At 40.9% G+C, this 20,092-nt stretch overlaps 1 protein-coding gene across 2 annotated transcripts; it reads right to left on the bottom strand.

The window, feature by feature from the left end:
• Nucleotides 1–10,432: 10,432 nt before the first annotated feature.
• FKBP14 (FKBP prolyl isomerase 14) lies at nucleotides 10,433–19,114 on the bottom strand. 2 transcript variants are annotated; one of them, XM_029961838.1, is made up of 4 exons: nucleotides 19,001–19,114; nucleotides 18,177–18,328; nucleotides 15,304–15,431; nucleotides 10,433–10,561 (listed from the first exon to the last, which is right to left on the bottom strand). In XM_029961838.1, exons 2-4 carry the CDS (start codon nucleotides 18,301–18,303, stop codon nucleotides 10,547–10,549), a joined length of 270 nt encoding a protein of 89 aa, XP_029817698.1. In that variant the 5' UTR covers nucleotides 18,304–18,328; nucleotides 19,001–19,114; the 3' UTR covers nucleotides 10,433–10,546. The 2 variants fall into 2 exon arrangements, with proteins under 2 accessions (XP_029817698.1, XP_029817697.1); XM_029961837.1 differs by lacking the exon at nucleotides 10,433–10,561 and adding an exon at nucleotides 13,044–13,474.
• Between the last annotated feature and the right edge of the window lie 978 nt (nucleotides 19,115–20,092).

Here is a 20,092-nt window from a genome sequence, read left to right as displayed (position 1 = left end):
CCCGCCCCCTGCGCGCGCAGCCGAACCGCTCCGCGCAGAGTCCCGGCCGGGCGGCGGCGGAGGGAGCGGCCGTGTCCGTGCTGCGAACCCGAACCCCCGGGGAGTGCCCAAATAGGGTGGGGATTTTCCCTCGATGGAGATATTCAAGAACCGTCCGGATGCAATCCTGTGCAATATGCTCTAGGATGACCCCGCTTGAGCAGGGAGGTTGGACCAGATGACCCACTGTGGTCCCTTCCACCCTCACCCATCCTGTGATTCTGTGAGGAGGCATCCACGTTTCGCGGGTCGTCCCTCAGCCCGTCTCGGGGACCAAGAGCAAGCACGAATGCACCCTTCCCGTGGAAAAGAAGGGACTTTTTTATTCATATAATTGAATGGTTAACTTCTACTCCTCTGTCTCACGCAGAGGATAAGTCTAGAAAGTAAAGCAGGTGATTTAAAATACAGCTGCTACCTCATTAACCAGTCAAACCGCTGCATAGAAACTACACCAAACTTAGCAAAGCTGAAGGGATGACCTCATCAGGAGTAATTTCTTCACAGAAAGGGTTGTTAAGCACCGGAACAGGCTGCCCAGGGAGGTAGTGGAGTCACCATCCCTGTCATCATGGCTAGGCTTCGCGAACGAAGATTTGGGAAGGACTCTACCCACATTTGCTACAAGCACGCTGGTGGCTAAAGAAGCCAATGCGAGATAGACAAGATTGGTTGCAAAAGGCACAGCAGAAAGACTCCTTGGATGGTATTGGCGGGATACACTTCTTTCTGCGTTGTCTTTTCTCTTCAATGGTGATCCTACGTGCGTTCTCAAAGGAAGCAGCAGCGTTATAGATGGTGTGTCTCCAGACCTCCCAATTGGAGACCAGGGTAGACCAGCAATGAAGATCAATGTGACCAAGACTGAGATGTTGCTTCAGGGAGTCCTTGTATCTTTTCTTCGGGGCTCCTTTCTTGTGGCAGTCAGTGGCAAGTTCATCATAGAGCACGATCTTGGGGAGGCGGTGGTTCTTCATCCTGGAAACGTGCCCTGCCCAGCGCAGCTGTGTTCTCATCAACATGGCCTCAACACTTGTGACTGCTGCCTGTTCTAGAACAGACATGTTAGTTACATAATCTGACCAGTGGATGTTTAGGATTGTATGGAGACAGCATTGATGGAAGCGTTCTAGGAGTCACAGGTGGTGGCAGTAAATGACCCATGATTCGGACCCATATAAGAGAGTAGACAGCACTATGGCACCATCCCTGTAGGTGTTTGAGAAATGACTGGATTGGCACTTAATGCCATGGTCAAGTTGACAAAGTGATGTTCAGTCAAAGGTCAGACTCGATGATCTCAGAGGTCTTTTCCAACCTAAATGATTCTGTGAGTCTGTGATTCATGACTGGGGACTTCTCTGCTGACTGCATGTGAAGTGTCACAGTGGGCTTCTGCCCCAGCAGCTGAACCCCGTGGACCTCTCAGTGGTTTGGGTGCAGCAGCACCACCACCAGGCCGAAAGCATGATAGAACTGACTGTCCCTCTGAGGTCCCATTCAGAGCATAGCAAGCCTTGGTCCTGTCACGTGGAGCCAGTGGCCTGCTCTGCTTGCCAAACCCACGCAACAGGGGCTGTCCTGTGTGCTCCATCCTCAGCATACAACCTGTGCCTCCATATAGAAGTGAAAATAGTTTCACTGCTAGGCATCATCATGCAGGTCCCTAGATAAATGGTTAAACTGCTAAACATGATCTGCTGGTGATAAGGCAGCACCTTTACATTTCTATCTCTGTCTTCAAGGAGAGGAACCTTGCTGCACACTTCACCAATTCCTGCCTCAGACCAGACACTTAGTTTGGAAAAGAGACTGCCGAGTATGTTTGATGAGAAGATAGGAAGCTGGGGAAGAGGTCAGAGACTCAAGGATGAGCCAACAGACAGAATAAAGAGCATTAAAAAACAGAGTATTTCTGCATAAGAGCAACAAGAAGGAAGTATGTTAGGTTGGTACAGCAACGTGGAACTTAGGGATGGCTCAGAAAATATAGAAATCTGTAAAAGAGCTTTGTACCTGGGTTCAAGAAGTTTATTCTCAGCTATTGCCTCATTTCACAGATTTTCTTTTTTGCCAGTAGAACCAATTAATTGAAAGTACTCCATCAGCATGTCCTCTGCACAACTTGATGGCCAGAATTGAGTTCCTCGGGATATTTGCTTTTCCTGGTATCATAGAATGGTTTGGGTTGGAAAGGACCTTAAAGATCATCTAGTTCCCTGCATAGCAGGGACACCTTCAACTAGACCAGGTTGCTCAAAGCCCCAGCCAACCTGGTCTTGAACACTTCCAGGGATGAGACATCCACAACTTCTCTGGGCAAACTGTCCCTGTACCTCATCACCCTCCACAGTAAAGAATTTTTTCCTAATATCTAAACTATCCTATATCAGTTTAAAGACATGGGTCTGCATGTGTTCAGAAATTATGGATAAGCTTTGGACACTGTTGCTGTCAAACTTAAATGCGGACCAGAAGTTGCAGCTTCATTATATAACTAAATAAAAAAATAATTTTCTGCTCCCAGTTTCAGTGAATGTGAAATACTGTGGCATCTGCACCTTTTGGGGGTATGTTGGTAACCTGAATAGGGACTAAGAAGTCAGTACTTAGGCTTAATGCTTTTGATTAAAAAGCAGGGCTGATAATTATCAACATTGAGCCCTTCATACTACTACCATTATATATTTTAATCAAGACCTTTGCTTTTCTCTGCTATCAGTTTTGCTGTCACCAGAATTACATTTCAATGTGTTCTGCAACAGAAAAAGAAAAGACTGTATACCTCCTGCTTAAAATATATAACTGAAAGGTGATGTGAATCACTGAAAAGCTGAGGACTTTATACCAATTTAATTGTAACAACTTCAGTTGAACATAACAACCCAAATTCTTTGCTCTAGAGTTACATCAAGGATGAGCTGCGTCACAGGCAGCTTGCTTCTTAGAATCAGAAAGATAGCCGATGAAAAGAGCAGGTGCAATTTTAAAAAGGGTTTAAATTATATCTTGTAACACACCACTTCTATTGCCCATATTATGCTCACTTAGATGACTAAGTCTATTTTCTAATTACACTGGAGATGATTATGGCTAAGTATAATCTACCTAAGAATTATTAGACTGTCTACAGAATGATTACACACTGGTGACACAGAAATCTTTGATGCTTCCTTTCTGTATAAGCTGTCGTGAACTGTGTAAAGCAGCAAGGATGAGCGGTTAGAGCACAGTCCTGGGAATCAAGAGAGCCTGGGGTGTATGTTGTTCTGCCATAAGCTTGCTGCTTGGCTTTGGATAAATCTTGTAGCCCCACAGTAATTAAATTACCTCACACAAGAAACAGGGAGAGCATTTACTCAGAGCTGCATCTTTAAAATCTCTGAATGGAGATTGCTGTGTAAACAGAAAACACAAAATTATACTAATTAGGACAAAGCCACAATGCTTATCTATTAATTATTTCCTCTTTGTCTTCAATAACATAACAGCAGAATTTATGGATTTTAAATGACTTTTTTTTTCTCCTGTAAAAGATTGGTTTCCAATGGGTTCCAAAATCAAGGAAGGAAAGCAGAAAGGACACATCTTTAGAGAAGAGAATTTCAAAGAGCCTTTGTTCCATGTTTTATCTGTGAAAGGAAGAGAACAAAAGGCAAACACTGCAACATATAGCTTAAGTTACAGTGGTTTTTCGTTCTTCTTTATACACCTCCTTAGTTGGAGATCAAAGCTTATTCAGGAGAACTAGTACCCCAAAATCCTCAAGATGCTGCAGCACTAGTCTTTGATTCATTATTTCCAAAATACTTTCCTCTGCAAGTTCAAGACAGCAGCTGTGCAACTGATGGAACTAGTTTTCTCAGTAAATTGTGTTTAAAAGAAGAGAAGCTGGCTTAATGTAGGTTGGTAGAAAAGACCATCTAAGTGTTGAAATTATATTAAAAAAAGTAATATGATAGATTTTGGTGAAAGGGTAGTGCAGCCAAGAAAACCCTTTTGTTGGTATTTATTTTTGCTATTTCAAGCCACCGTCTTAGTCCTGTTCTCTCTGGTGGAGCACTGATTTGGGGAACTTAAAAAACAAATGAACTGGGGTTGTTCAGAACAAATGTACCTGGTCACTTCTAAGTCAGAATTCTAAGCCTATACCCATAAAGGCACCCTACTAAAATTATTCCTCTTGCAGTGAGTTATAGGAACAAAAGCTTTTTATATGCAGAAGAGTTAGAAACATTGAAAAACACCTGTGAGATCCTTGTTAATAGTTACACCATAGGCCAGTAAAGGCAAGAGGTGTCATAGAATGAATCTAAAGAACAGGAAATATCAATGGCACTAGTGTGTTTTGGGTTTTTTTTTTCTATATAGTCAGGAAACTGGACCAGAGAACTGAGAGTATTTTTCCCACACTGAAGCCACTAAAGGTGGCTGCATACCTGCTTCAGTATTATGTTTTATATTAATGTGTCCTGTCCAAATAATTTATGTGTAATTTATGAAGCCACTAAAGGTGGCTTCATCCACAAAAAAGAAAAAGAGTGGCAGGTGCAGTACTATGATGTGAGATAAACAGGTCACCTGCTGAGCTCTGTGGATGTTCAAAATGAAAAAGATAGGAGAAATCCTGGCTGCAGCCTCTTTATCCAATTATACCATTGAAGATTAATCTATGGAAATGGCTGCAGCTGTAGCTAAGATGTTATTGTAGGCACAATGTCAGGCTTAGATGCTGAGCTCTTACTCATGCACCACAGAAGGTAATTCATATTTCCATTACATAAGTGACATAACAGAACACAGCTCCTCAATGTGACAGGGACAGAAGACAGCATGCTGCAGTTACCCTCAGTGTCTAGAAAGCTATTAGGCACAGCACTGAACCACACAACCAAGCTGCTACATTGCCCAGTCAAAAAGGTTGCCTTCTTCTGGAGTGATGATTTACCAATATCACATCAGTTTTTTGCTTTTTTTTTTTCATAAATTTTGGCATTTTCCTGGTTTTAATTTACAGAAATCCGTGACAGCATATTTATTTTCAGAATTCTAAAAGGTATAACAAGACACATTTATTATTATTATTGGCTTTTTTGATGTGTTAGAACAGCACCTGTAACAATGAGGCTAAAACACTTGACAATAGCTTAAGACTCATAATAATATAGAGTCGAGGCAGGTGGAAGAAGGAAATCTGTCAACCTGAGAGGATAAGCCAGTAATGACAACAAAGTAGCAGAAAATAGAGACAACAGCATTAAATCCTTATGCAGTGATCCTATTTAATCTTCATGTATGCTTCATTGTTGTGATGCTGCCTGTACAGAAATGCTTGCAGCAGACGGATGAACTGCAAAAGGCATCTCACTTCCCTCTGCAACAAATGTGCTACGGTAACTACGTTATTAGTATTACATTAAAAATCAAGCATATTTTTCTTCAGCTTAGCATTATTCATCAAATTGCAACAACTTGAACATCAATATATAAGACAAAAAATCGTTTCTGGTGTTATGCAAGTGACACTGGAGTTTGTGAAAGTGACTGCATACCTGCTTCAGCACTATGTTTTATATTAATGTGTGCTGTCCAAATAATTTATTTGTAAATTGTTGCAAATTAAGTCACAGCACTTAGAAAAATGATTGGACAGTAATACAAGGGACAGAAAATTCTACTATGTGATTTATCAGCCATCTGGTGTGGTGCAAACAGCACTCATTCAAGAGAGGTTCTGATTAGTAACCACAGCAACAGGTCTGCTGAGTACGCATAAAAAGTTATGCATGTGTCAGCAACCTTTCCTCTCCTCCCATGTACATCATACACTGGGGGCTGTGAGCGGTGACATGTCCTTCCTGGGCTACAGATATTTCTGCGGCAGCATTTTCCAGTATTCTGCTTTTAAGGAGATTTAAAACTTGGGCAGCCTTTTTTGCTTAATTTTTTGTTTGGGGGTTTAAAATTTTTTTTTTAATTGCAAATATGGCTTTAAAGAGTCCTGTCTCTAAAAAGCCCTCTAGATGAAGAAGTCATTTTCCTTATTCATGGAAGTGGTAGATATCTGCAGATGGGAAGGGATCGCTGATAACAGAAATACTACAAACTAAAATAACAGAAGTCCTTTTGTCTCCTGTACTTCCAAAAGGATTGGAAAAATGTATTTTTAAAAGTGTCCACAATTGAGTATCTCTGTGACAAAAGAGGCTATGTTTACATATATGGCCTTATCCAAAATGTACAGCTGGAAAACAGTAGTTAATAAGAGATGGGAAAAATTACAAAGCTGACACTGTATCGCACATTTCATGCTGGTTGTGTGTTATTCTTATGTACATATTTTAACAGAGAAATGTGAAGAATAAATTACCCAGCAGGTTTTAAACTTCCTTGTATTTGCTGTGGATATCAGTCAAAACTGCATGGTACTGAGAGATATTCCTCTGCTTATTTTCTCTGCTATTCTCTCCCCAGTGCAAGGGCAGGCCCTGATGTTTTCTTCAAGCCTGCCTTTAACTTTACACCCAAGCAGTGGTGTGACAGCGTGAGCCTGGCTGGTGCCATTCCAGTCTGTCCTGAGGCACTGACACATCCCACAGCTGCCTGCTCAGGAAACAAAAATGCAAAGGTCCAAAGCCAGCAGGGGTCTGGCAGAGCATATTAACTGATGTCCTAGAGCCCACCCTACCAGCCATCTCCACATAACCCCACCATTGTGTGAACAGCAGGTTGTGGCTGTTCCCAAGGGTGCCGTGGTGAGCTGGGCTTGGCTCAGGTTAGCTGTGACAGAATCTGGTACCCAATGCAGAGGAACGTCAGCCATTTCTGCTCCATATGAGCTCCCACTGCAGTTTGTGCTTGTTGCCAGCTGTGAGATGAACACCACATGTCTAGGAGCTTTGCTTCAGTCTGAGTTTTGCAGAGGTGGAGCATTGAATTATGTCAGAATGCATGTGCACATCATGATATCCATGTGACCATGTTAAGTCCAGCTTTTAACCCAGCTACTGGTAGTGACAATAGCAGTGAAGACATGATGGCACATACGGGCTGAAATACTGGATGCAAATGTAAATCCTTACCTTCTGTTGAAAGGAAGGAACATCACCAGTCTTACCTCTCTTAAGTATTGTGGTCAGTGTTCCTAAGAGTAAAATCCAGCAAGTCATGATTTTCTACAAGCTACAATTAGTCCATTAGCTATAGACGTAAAGAATCCATACCCAGAGATGGACACAGGGTCACCAGAAACATTTTGCATTGTATTTGTGGAATGAAAACCTATTCTCTGAAGACATATCCCAGCAGATTAGAGAGACTAGAGCTAAGTTCTGCTATTTACTCCCAGAAAAAAAGCAGGCCCAGCACACAAAAGAAATAGTATTACCTAGTTCACTATTCAGGGAAAGAGGCAGAAGAGGAAACATAGTTGCTTCAAAGAAATTTCAATCGCAATAACATAAAAGGGGACAGGATTGATTTAATACTTTCAGTCTGACTCCCAGATGAGGAATCAATTATCCTGCATCATTTAATCTCCTTATGCAGGTCATGACACAAACTAGAAATTAGAAGCATCGTGTCTAAAATGAAGAGCAGCTCTTAATGGTAGTTAGCATCAGTCTCTGATTTTTTAGAAGAAAATATAACTGGGATTTGGGGCACTCTGAAGAGTCAGGTCCACTGGATTTCTACAGTCAGACCCAAATATTTTAAAAGTGGGTTTATCCTTGTTTACCTAAGAGAGATGCAGGGCAGTTATAAGAAAAGAAAAATAAAAGGAAAAAAAAAAGAAAAAATACTAACCCTTTGGATAAACTCCATCCCTCCACCAGGAACACGACCTTCAGAAAATTTGCACAAAATTACTTTCCTGCCATGTTTCAAACTACCCTCTCTTCTCAGCAACCTTCTCACTAAACCAAGCTCCTACATTTTTTACATCATTCAAGAGAACAGAACTACCACACTACCACAAAGTGCAACCCCTTGCTAAACCAGCCTTCTTTTTGAACAGAAACAGCTAGGATGAAGAAATGTGACGCAGGAGGGGGCTCCATCTGAATTCCCTCCAGGCTGGAAGAGATGATAACAAAGGTCCTTGTCCCTATATAGCCTCCTACTGAGCTTGGCAATTACACTTCTTGTGTGGAACTCTTGACATAATCAAGCACAGGCACCGAAACAGAAGCAGTACAGCTAAAGAAAGATCCTGATTTTGTCAGAGAGTTGTTTTTCCTATGAACTGGGAGAAAACTAGGACACAATGTAAGCATTATGATTAAATTTCAGGAGAAGCTAAAATTATCCAGGATTATACAAATAGAAGTGCATTTAGTTTATTTCCTGTTACCAAAACCAATTCAGCATTGAAGATAAATTAAAGGGTTTGGGGGTGATGGGTTTTGTGCTGTGTTTTGGGGATTTTTACAAAAACTCTATGATGAGGCCAATGTATTTTCAAGAAGTAAGCTCAACATACCTCTTCTAAATATTCTTTAATAGATCTTGGAAGTGTGAATTTAAATTTTGTCACAAAACTCCATATAGAAACTGTCTGAAACAGCGGTTTCCAATGAGTCAGATCAGGAACTAGCCTTGTTATTTGCAGTCCCTACATCACTGACTGCAGTGTTCTTTCTTCCAAGTAAGCAGATGCCAAAGGATCTAGGAAACAAAATCTTTTGCATTTCTCAGATTAATCTGCATAATTCCACTCTCTCTGATCACGTTTTCCCTAGCCTTGCATCTTTTGCCAGAATTCCCCAAAACAATTAGCTTTCCCAATCCTGCTGGTACTCACCTGCCATCTGAAACTAGGATTTCTGGATCAAGGGAGAGACCACCTTGTATTTAACAGTAGAAGCAATGGGATGTGGGGAGCATGTATGAGAAAGATAATTGTAATCTAAGGGCCGACCTACACAACCTATTTTTACACTGAAGTATTCAGGAAACAAACTATGAATCATTTTCCTTTTAAATATCATGAAGAGGAAACCATAGCAGTATTTTATTCAATATGTACTTAACACTGCAATTTTATGACCCTGTAACATACAGGGTCACCAAAACACCTCTGTACTGGAGATGTTCCTTGCAGCACAAAGACATGCTCTACAGAGGGATCAAGACAGGCTGGATCGAGAGGCTGAGTCCAAATGTATGAGGTTCAACAATACCAAGTTCCAGGTCCTGTACTTGGGTCACAACAACCCCAAGCAGCACTACAGGCTTGAGGCAGTGACTGGAAAGCTGCCCAGCTGCAAAGGACCTTGGGGTGCTGGTCAACAGTGGCTGCACACGAGCCAGCAGTGTGCCCAGGTGGCCAAGAAGGCCCCAACACCTGACCTTGTATCAGCAATAGTGTGGCCAGCAGGCCCAAGGCAGTGATTGTCCCCCCTGTACTCAGCACTGGTGAGGCTGCACCTTGAATACTGTATTCAGTTTTGGGCCTCTCACTAGAAGAGACTGAGGTGCTGGAGTGTGTCCAGAGAAGGGAACGAAGTTGGTAAAGAATCTATAGCATAAGTCTGATGAGGAGTGGCTGAGGGAGCTAGTGGTGTTTACCCTGGAAAAAAGGAGGCTGAGAGGGAAAACCTTATCATTCTCTACAACTACCTGACAAGAGGTTGTAGTGAGATGCAAGTCAGCCTTTTCTCCCAAGTAACAAGAAGGAAACATCCACAAGTTGTGCCAGGGGAGGTTCAGATTGGATGTTAAGAAAAATTTCTTCACAAAAACGGTTGTCAAGCACTGGAACAGGCTGCCCAGGGAAGTGGTGGAGTCATCACTTTAATACCTGGAGGTATTTAAAAGACGTGTAGATGTGGCACCTGGGGACATGGTTTAGTGGTGGAGTTGGCAGTACTGGATTAGTGGTTGGACTCAATGATCTTTAAAATATTTTCCAACATAAATGATTCTATGGTTCTATGAGATAAGGTACTGAAAAGATTTAAGACCAAACAAAGTGATTCCTTCATTTTCAACACTGTTTGCCTTGCCAGTTGATCTCAAAAGAGAAAGCTTTAAAAAACATTTCAGACTATAAGCACCATTCCTGAAGCTTTGCCAAAAGCCTTCTTGTGTAATTGCATTGCATATCAAGAATTCTCAAATAAAATGTGCTCTGAAGGCTGCTTCTGTACCTAGAGAAGGCAGCAACTCCCACTGTAATTGCTAGGTAGTGGCTGTGAATGACAGACTGCAGTTCTAAAAACCATCGCTATATGTTTTCCTAAATAACCACAAAACAATAAATGTGTGAAGAAGGCTATAAGATGCAGGAGGAAAGTGCTCTCTTTTGAACTCCACTTTTTCAATGCTATGTTTTACAGACATGCAGTGAGGGTTTGTTTCTTCGGGGGCAACACTTACACTTCACACACAAGCCAGCCAAAATGTTGCTGAGTGCCTCTGAAGTTCCAAATTCCTCCCCTCCTCGAGGGACAGGTAGCTGTCTGCCTCTGGTCTCCTGCAGATTGGTGTCTGACTCCTGCTGGCACTAGAGCAGTTTGCCCTGCGGATTAACAAGCAGATGCAACTGAGGTTAAGACAGGGAGCGCTATTTCTACCTAGGAAATCCCTTCATCTTCACAGGAGGACTTGAAGTAATGGTAATAAAGTTGAAATGACTTCTCAAATCTGCTGCTGATTCCGCAGTCTTGAAAAAACATTTTCAGTTCAATTTTGGAAGTTTAACACAGCTCTCAGAAAATGACTAAGAACAAAACCCATCCTCTCATTTGGCATAAACCTACACAAAACACCAAATAAAGCATCTTGGTCCTGCAGCTTCAATACACAGCTGGCATTAACAATGACAGTTATTTTTATGAAATGCTTTAAAAATCCAAGGAGAGTGTACATTTCACAATGTTCGCTTACTCCATACTCCTATTTAATACAAAAGAAACAATTGGCCCTCATGAAGTCACATACTGGCATTCCGTTAGTCAAGCTTAACTTTTTATATATTTGGTCAGTAACATGTGCCAAGTTTTATTTCATGCTTTTATGCTTTCACTCCCCAGCTGTATGTTCTAAGAACCTGCTAAACACTGCAAATGACAATGTAAAACACTGACAGACCCAAAGTAAGTATCAGTTTTGCTATTCCTAGAAGCCCACACACAGAGTATTTCCCCTTTGGTTGTTTGGGTACCTGCCAGTTCCCACATTCTAGGCAAAACTGCCTTAAGGATCAACTTCATATCCTATTAGCCCTCCTTGGCCTAGGTTCCCATGTAGTCAACAGAGAAAGACTGGAAACTCTATTTGCTAAGGCATCTATCCCAATATACACACATGACATGAGCTGCCCCCAGGTGCCTAATACTCTCCTGACTGCAGGGGAAATCAAGACACTCAGCACAGAACACATAAGCAACCTTGGGCAAGCTGAAGTCAGGTAAGATTGATTTTCCTAAGAGATGAGAAAAAAAATATCATTATGCAAAACCATGCATGGTAAGAAGAGCTAAATAGGTAATGATTATTCATTATTTCCTCACAATAAAAGAATCAGGGTAGGCAACGAGCCTAAAACCAAAGGGAAATATTTTCCTACACTATTCTACTGTGAAACTCACTGCCACAGAAGCAAAAGTATAAAAGAGTGTGAGAAAACTAGACGGTATCATTGAGGAAAAATACCTAAAGATTACTGAAAACAAAATACATTGCTACAATTCCTTGTCATTTAGAACAACAGCCACAAAATGTCAGATGCTGAAAGAAAACCAAAATAAAACAGACCACCACTGCATACTTCAGTGACACTTTTTTCCCCCAGAAAACAAGCCACTATTGACAGCAATCTGTAATGTCCATAAATTGAACTCTGTTTAACGAAGCAGTCTTCTAATCCTTAGTTGCAACACTAGGTGGCAGGGAAACATCTAACTCACCTACAGCATTGAGAACCTTGAATGCAGAGTCTCACTTGGCAGCAGTCAAGGATTAGTGCAATGCAGCAATCTCAGGATCATATAGCTGGATTTGCTTCATGTCCTTACATAGCTCTGGGCAACATTTTCCAAGTACAATGCTGTGTTCATAGACCCATAGGTTAGTGGTGTCAGAATACAGGCTATTCTTTCCCTGAGACGCCTTGCCCTCTCTTTTAAGAAATCATGGATGATTGCAAAACATTTCTTCCTCTCAAAAACCAGTTCAAACAATTCCATTTTGTGTTTGAAATCCTCATGATCACCATCTCTGTAAAGACACAGCACCACAACATTTACTTCATGCCCCTGTTTTTCTAAAAATTCACTTTATTATTTAAAATTCACATCACTTCTGTGCTACTTGTGAAAAATACTGCAAAGAGGCAATGAAACAAGTTCTGCAACTCATGCAGCTGCAAAGCAGGCAAGCCCATGGAAATTGTTCTTCAGGCCATACTGATCCTCCTGTCAATACACTTTTCCTCTTGTAAGATCTCCCTCCAACTGTGAGGAGAAAGGTGTGATCTTTTTCAACGAATGCAAACTCTGAGTTTCAAAACAAATATGTGTGTACATTTGAAGGACACCACCTACCTCTGCACTGCAGCATAATTTGCTGTTTTCCAAATTACAGACATTTCTTAGAATGTTGCTGGCAGTAGAAGTCTGACATTTAACTCTTGCCTTGTCCACATAATTTAACAAAAAATGCAGACAATTATTGGCATGGGTGGTAACACTCTACCTTCAGAAGGGCAAAATCAGCACAGGATAATCATTCTTCTCATTCAGCTTTGTACCATTTCCTCAGCTGTATAAAGAGATGCTGATGCCTTCCAGTACATCTTTTTAAAATCTGCAGGAAAAACCCCCGAGGTCAGCACTGCTTTTAAAACAGTGACACACAAGAAGGAAGGTCAAGTATTTAAGACACAGACTAGAAGTTATACATAAAGTAGTTGCTGAAAGTGATCTTGGCACACAAACAAATCACAGAAAGTCATTGAACTGGATTTTGATTTTCACAATGTTTGATAACTAGAAAGTTTGTTTCAGTTCTGAAAAATAAGTTAATACAAAATTTAAAAAATACTGATGTGCAAGTCTTTGCTGTATAAAAGGAGGTACATTTTCATACTTTAAAATAGTTTAAAACAGTTTAAAACATTCATACATAATGAACAGAAATTCTCTTTTATATAAACAAAGTGTTTCTTTGCCAACAGCAATCATCAACTCCAAAACACAGAATTAAGATGACAGGAGAACCAGACAGTCTAAGTCACTGCTATTTGTGTCCAAAAAAATTATGCCACCCTTTTCTACAGCTCATCATGCTTGTATGTAAATTCCCTTGCAGATATAAACCCATCACTGTCTTCATCTTCTTTATCAAAGATGTCTTCAACCAAAGCATCATGCTGTGTGTCATTTACCACTGCTCCATGCTTTTCAAATTCTTTCTTCAAGTAAATTTTCACCTATCAGACAAATGATGAGAGATAACACTTTCAGGTTTATGCAAGAAGTGAGGACTGTAGTGTAAGAGAGGGTCACCATGTTCAGGATGGTAGTATTAGATAATAGGTACCTTCTCTCCTGTGCCACTGCCAGAATAATACTTGTCTGACTGATTCTGCAGCTCCTATCAGTGATGAGAGTCTTTAGTAATAGAAGTGACAGTAAAACTAGCAAATCTGCTGCCATAGCTTTATAGTACCTGACTGAAAAATGAGCCAGGACAGCTTGTCATCTGATGTCTATACAGTAAATTATAAATAGCTAAGCAGAAGTTATTAGCTGCCAATTGGTCAGAGACCCAAACAACTTTTCCACAATCTAGCACTTTGACAAACCAGAAGATGTAAACAGTTGCCCCAAATATATAAAGAAATCTGTCACAACCTCAGTGTTTGCTGCTCTGATGGGAACTACGTTAAATGATTTGTAGACATCTCAAAATTTTGAATGACAAAGAGTCAAGGTAGCTTTTAAACAGACTTCTGGAACAGTTACTTACACTAAGCTAATTACTAATGGTAAGCAGTGTTTTGAACAAAATCAGATTATTTTTACTCAGTTTCTACAGTTTAACTGTTGAGATTCCAACTGTTCTGAACTGCAGAGCCTTCTATAAGAATAACAATACCAACATACCCACCTGTGAAACAGATACCACTTGTATAAGAATTGTAACAGTGGACTGTTAGCAGCCAGATAAATGGGCCATGTTTCAGGGCTGTTTTATTAATTTCACACTGTGGTATTTGTTAGGGTTATTGCTTACATTTCCAATACACAGCTATTAGGCACCCTGACACTGTCTGATGCATAGTACAAATGATTAGCCTTCTGGGTCTAGTAAACTGTACCAGGCTCAAATCAAAAAGAACTCAGTTGTTTATACTAGGTTTTCATGGATCAATTTTGCACATTGGGAAAGCAGAAGACTGAAAATAAGAGGCAAACGGAAGGTGAATAATGCTGACTACATGTCCTTCACAGAGTGAATGCAGTGAAACAGGACTGCCCTACAGCAGCAGAACTTCTAATTCCAGTTTATTAATAAATCAGCAATTAACTCCAAAAAGCCCTGAAGTCTGGCTTTATTCTGAAGATGCTTTCTTTCACCCGAGTCTCCCATAAGTACCCATGGGTCACGTGCCTATGCTCCAGCTTACCAAGGCTCCTTTTGAAGTCCTTTGGAGTCCAGAATTTTCACTAGGATGCAAGGGTCAGAGTAGTGCAGCACAGATATGCACCCTTGGCTTAGTTTTACTGAAAAAGTCTATTGTTAAGGTGCAAATAAGTATGTGAGCTGAAGCCAATCAAGAAAGGCAAACCACAGACAGGAGCTAGCTAATTGTTGAGCAAGGAATGGCAGTTAGTAAGAAAGGCACCAACATGAAAATGCCAAACAATGAAAGACAAAAAAAGAAAGCTGAGAATTGTAGGGGAAGCAACAAAGTCATCTCCAGAGAAGAACAGAGGCTCACCTTTCCCCACATGACTAATCACCACCTGGCCACCAAGGGCCTTTTGAGTGTCTTACCATTAATGGTATCAGTTCAGCATTAATGGTATCAGCTAACAACTCATTAGTTACCTCAATTGTCCATCATCCAATAAATAATTCCCTTAAGTACTAAGTAGTATGTATTCTGCTTGTTGAGTTGCTCTGTGCACAGCAGTAGCTAAAATCTAACTTGTGTATAGATACTTCTCTAGCAGGATCAAGTCAAGCCTATCTTTTCTTTTTCACTGTCCCATTCTGTTAGATTTGCTCACAAGAGAAGAGTAACCCACTCACCTCTTGCTTGGACAGTTTCCAGTCATCATTAAGATCCATCTCTTGGAATGACTCATGAGACCGTGGCCCATTTCTAATTTCTAGAAGGTCAATGTTGAAAATCAGTGTGCTCTCAGGTGGAATTTTTCCTGCCCAAAATGGAGAAAAGTTAAAAACAACTACATATTCAGTGCCATACAAAAGCCACATGCATCAGAGCAATGTTCCAGTAATCCTACTTATTTCAAAGCATCCTGCAATTTGAACTAACATGGATAAGCATCTGTAACAGTGATAACAGTAACCATTTCAGATGGTGGCCTGGACTCTGAGCAGCTCTTACAGCATATAGACAACTTCAAATGCAACTACTTTTGCTGGAGACCACCAGGTGTTGATGTGAGCTCTTTTTCAGCAATCATCATCACAAGTTTCTTAAATAACATTCTTGAATAATTTTTTCATGGCCAGAGCCAGTTGAAGAGGAAAACAGTAAAGGAGACTGTACAATCCGGGAGGCTACAGCCAAGACTAACGGACAGGGCAGCAAGAACAGAGAATTTAGTCCTCCCAATACACCATTACCCTGCCAGGCTCCAAATTCCTCTCCACTGCCAACTGACACCCTGTATCTGCTATTCTGCCACTGCAAAAAAACTCATTTGCAGAGAAAGACAGAAGGGCAGCAATGATGCCAGTATCCCACAGCTATCTCTGGACTGCTGCACAAGGCACTGAGCTATTTCCAAACACACAGCAGAAACTAAGTATATAAACCTGACCAAAAGGCATGTGTTGTCACAATGTCATTTTTGATGCAGGTGAGAAGACCAGTAACTTCCTAATAGTGCCACAGACCCCCCCCCAACTGCCACCACCCTTCAAGGATTTCAGTTCATTAGGCATTGGCTTTTACAGGGATGTGATATGCCCTCATGCTGATGGCTGAAAGTATTGTCAAAGACCTTTCAGCACATCACTTTGCCATTTTATATAGAGAGGGACTGAATAGGACCAAGTATATTTCTATATTGGATGGCAGCACCCTAAAAAATATTCCTATCCCTTGAGAATATAGGGAAAAAACTAATCCACAGCATCTACTTTGGAGCTATGCTGTTAAATATACTCTGAGCTGCAGCAACAAACAAGCTTGTAGATTTCTGAGATGAATAAACCTGTAGAAACTTCTGGAAATACAGGGTCCAGTGCCCTGATCAGATTTTGGGACACAGGTCATTTTTCTGAGTGTCACAGAAAAAGGCATCTGACTTGAATGATGAGTCAGAAAGCAAGCAAGGTGGGAGGCTAGTGAAATTATTTGCATTTGGAGTAAAGCATGAAGAAAATGAAATAATTGTCTTCAAGGGCATAATTGAAAATAGCAACATAATTATGCTCAAATATTTCAAAGTCTTCCTAAAGTAAGTCGTTTCTTACAGCAGTTAGCACCGTTTACTTGTTTAACCTTCTTGCATTACACACAGAGATGAGGCTCGCAAGTCTTTGAAGAACAACTGTAGTGCTTTACATATTAATCAGAGCAATTAGGCCTGTGGTGACTATGTGAGCACTGCAGCATTTCATATCTTTTTGTAGAAAAATTTACAGCTGTGCCCTGCATACAGGCAACGAGCTGACCACCACAAGTTTCCTGTTCTCTACTAGAAACATGATTATTACTTCTAATACTGTGTCCTGAATCCCAAACCAAGGCTTCTAGAAAAATATTTTTTAAAGGGTATTTCAAGAAATCAGGGTATGGAGTATGCTGTATGTATGGAATACTACTTAGCATGATGTAATATGGAGGACTGCTTAGCCTGTGTTCAGCCCTACTTGTCAGAAGATACAGACATGCAAACACTCCTCACACCTATAACAGTCTCATATTAATCACAGACAACATTAGCAGGATGGACTATATGATCCTAGACATTTATCCTTTCTGCGTTGAAACCCTGCATTACCACAGGTCCTTTGTGGTAACTTGTGGTGACAAAAATAGTCATAATATTTGCTCGAAAAAAGTTAACTAAAACAGACCCTGTAAGGCAGAAGCAGAGCCCTCTTGCATCATTCAAGATGCCACTTGCTTAACTGTACCTTCCAAATCTGCCCTCCCATTAAAACAGGAATCTGGAAACACTGAAAGGAAAACTCCCAAACACCATCAGTAGTAGCCAGGTTGAGAAAACCCTACAAGAAACGCTTTTACCTGTCTGCACACCATTCAGCACATTTTCAGTAGGTGACAACGTGATTGCTCATGCATCTGCACATCTTACTATGGATAACAGGGACCACTGCCCACACTGAAAACAGCTATAAGAGGTAAAGAATTAATGTCCCTATATGGATAAATAAATAGTGACTTTTCACTGTATCAGCTAAAAACTGGTTGGGCAGCAGTACAGGGAGTTTCTGAGGGTTTTAAAAGAAACCTGCAAGCAAGAACGAGGCTTGCACATGCACATTCAAGAAGTATTACCACAAAAAAAGATGCAACAGCCAAAAAGTCAACTGTTACCTAGTAAACCACCTCCACTTGATTGAAAAAAAAAAAGAGAAAAAAAAGCAAATGAAAAAAAAGAAAAAGCAGAGCACTATTGAGGACAGAACTAACAGAAAAGACACTTGGAACATACAGCACAGCAGCTCCCATCAATTTCTTGTGGGGGTTTTTTTCCCCTGCATTCACCACATAACGACTTATTGGTTATTTCTGCAGAAAATAAACTTGAGAGAAAGAGCACCTGACTCCATCAATTTTTCTTACTTAACGGAATCTTCCTGGAAAGCTAGAAAGCTTGCTACCCTTTTAGGCCAAGAACAACGGTAAAATACAGAGATTAAAAGCAACTGAAGTACGGGAAAGGCTTCAGGTGTTTTACCTTTCCCTTCTTTTCCATAGGCAAGGGCTGGTGGAATAGTTAGCTTCCGTTTCTCTCCCACACACATGTCCTTCAAACCTCTGTCCCAGCCTTTGATAGCTTCCCTTATGCCAAGTGTAAACCACATAGGTTGACCATTGTTATGCTTGTGACTAGAAAAGAAAGGAATAAAACACTTATTATTTAAACATCTAGTCCTCTAAAGGCACATGGAGCAAATGGAATATGCTTATAACATAGATATATAATCAAAACCACACCACTGCTCGGCACCCTGACATTTCTCAAACACCTAGACTTTCAAAGTCTTTAAAATTATACTTTGCATAATTGCAAGGTTCCTTGAGAAGCAGAAAGAAATAAAATAACATCTACACGGTGTGTTTATGACAACACTGAGCAATCTGGATCCCCATCTTCACTTCCCTGCTCACCTATTTCCGCTTGGAAACTGATCAGACTAGAAGGACATTTCTACTTAAAAATCTACAATCAAGGCCATGTATACTCTTCGGTACATCGCAAATCAAAACCCAGCCTGGTCATGATTACAATATACCTTTTAACACGCTTAGAAGTACCAGCCTCGCCTCTTCGAAAAAAGCTGTTAGAAAAAACTCAAACGGTAAAACAACTACACAACAGATACTCTAGAAAAAACAGAAACAAATGCGTGCAAAATAGTCAAGTTTAAATTAGGGAGACCCAATTTAACCAGGTGGTACAAACCGGACTACTTTCAATCTACTGACAGACACAGAATTTAAAAGCTCTACTTACTAGTCATGCAGGAAAGGTGCTTAACAAGAAAACAGAGCACTTACAGAGATTAGTCAGCAGCAAAAACTTAAGAGTGTCACTGGAAGTTCTTTTAGAGAGGCAGGTTAACTACAAGAGAAAATTAGTGAGATTTTAGTTGAGTTGTCTACAAGAGCATAAACATGCAAAACTGTCTTTTTTTTTTTAATATGTTCCATAAACATAGCCTTCAGGCACAGCCTGCAGAGACGTGAGCGTTTTGCTGTCTCCCACGATTAACACTTCGTTGATGTTTTACAGGACATCCAGCATTAGCAAGTCGTTGCAGACTCTTAGCAGACTCCCTCGAATTTGTGGCTCTTCCTCCTATTTGCATTACTGTGGCTCTCTTATGTTGACTTGTCTGGTCGGGAGTAGGTGAAAAATACCCTTTCGGTAATGAAAAGCTGTTATTGTGCTGCCCGTAGTGGAAGGACACGTATAACTTTTTTTTTTTACCTAGAAGTTTGCTTTAGAAACCAGAAAATTTGTGCATAGAACAAGACCTATTAAACCGCTGAGATCACATAGCAAAACTTGTACTTAAATCACAGAATCATAGAATGGCTTGGGCCAGAAGGGGCCCTGAAGATCATCTAGTTCCAATTCCCTTGCCATGGGCAGCAGGGACACCTTCCACTAGACCAGGCTGCTCAGAGCCTCATACAACCTGGCCTTGAACACTTCCAGTGATGAGACATTCACAACTTCTCTTGGCAACCTGTCCCAGTGCCTCGCCACTCTCACAGAATTTCTTTCTAATATGTAACCTAAACCTACTCTCTTTCAGCTTGAAGCCATCCCCCCTTCTCCTCTCACTACATCATGGCCTTGTATTTTAAATAGTCTCTCTCCATCTTTCCTGTAGGCTCCCTTCAGGTACTGGAAGGCTGCAATTTGGTCACCCCAAAGCCTTCTCTTTTCCATCCCTGAAACTGTTCAAGGCCAGCTTGGATGGGGCTCTGAGCAACCTGGTCTAGTAAAAGGTGTCCCTACCCATGGCAGGGATTGAAATTAGATCATCTTTACGGTCCTTTCCAACCCAAGCCATTCTATGATTCAATGATTTGGGATGGGATATGGGATGGCCCATCCCTGGAAGTGTTCAAGGCCAGGTT

This window comes from Manacus vitellinus, unplaced genomic scaffold, assembly GCF_001715985.3.
Source record: "Manacus vitellinus isolate BGI_N305 unplaced genomic scaffold, ASM171598v3 scaffold_3_pilon, whole genome shotgun sequence".
In the NCBI taxonomy this organism is placed as follows: Eukaryota; Metazoa; Chordata; class Aves; order Passeriformes; family Pipridae; genus Manacus; species Manacus vitellinus.
This window is presented reverse-complemented; position numbering and strand designations above follow the sequence as displayed.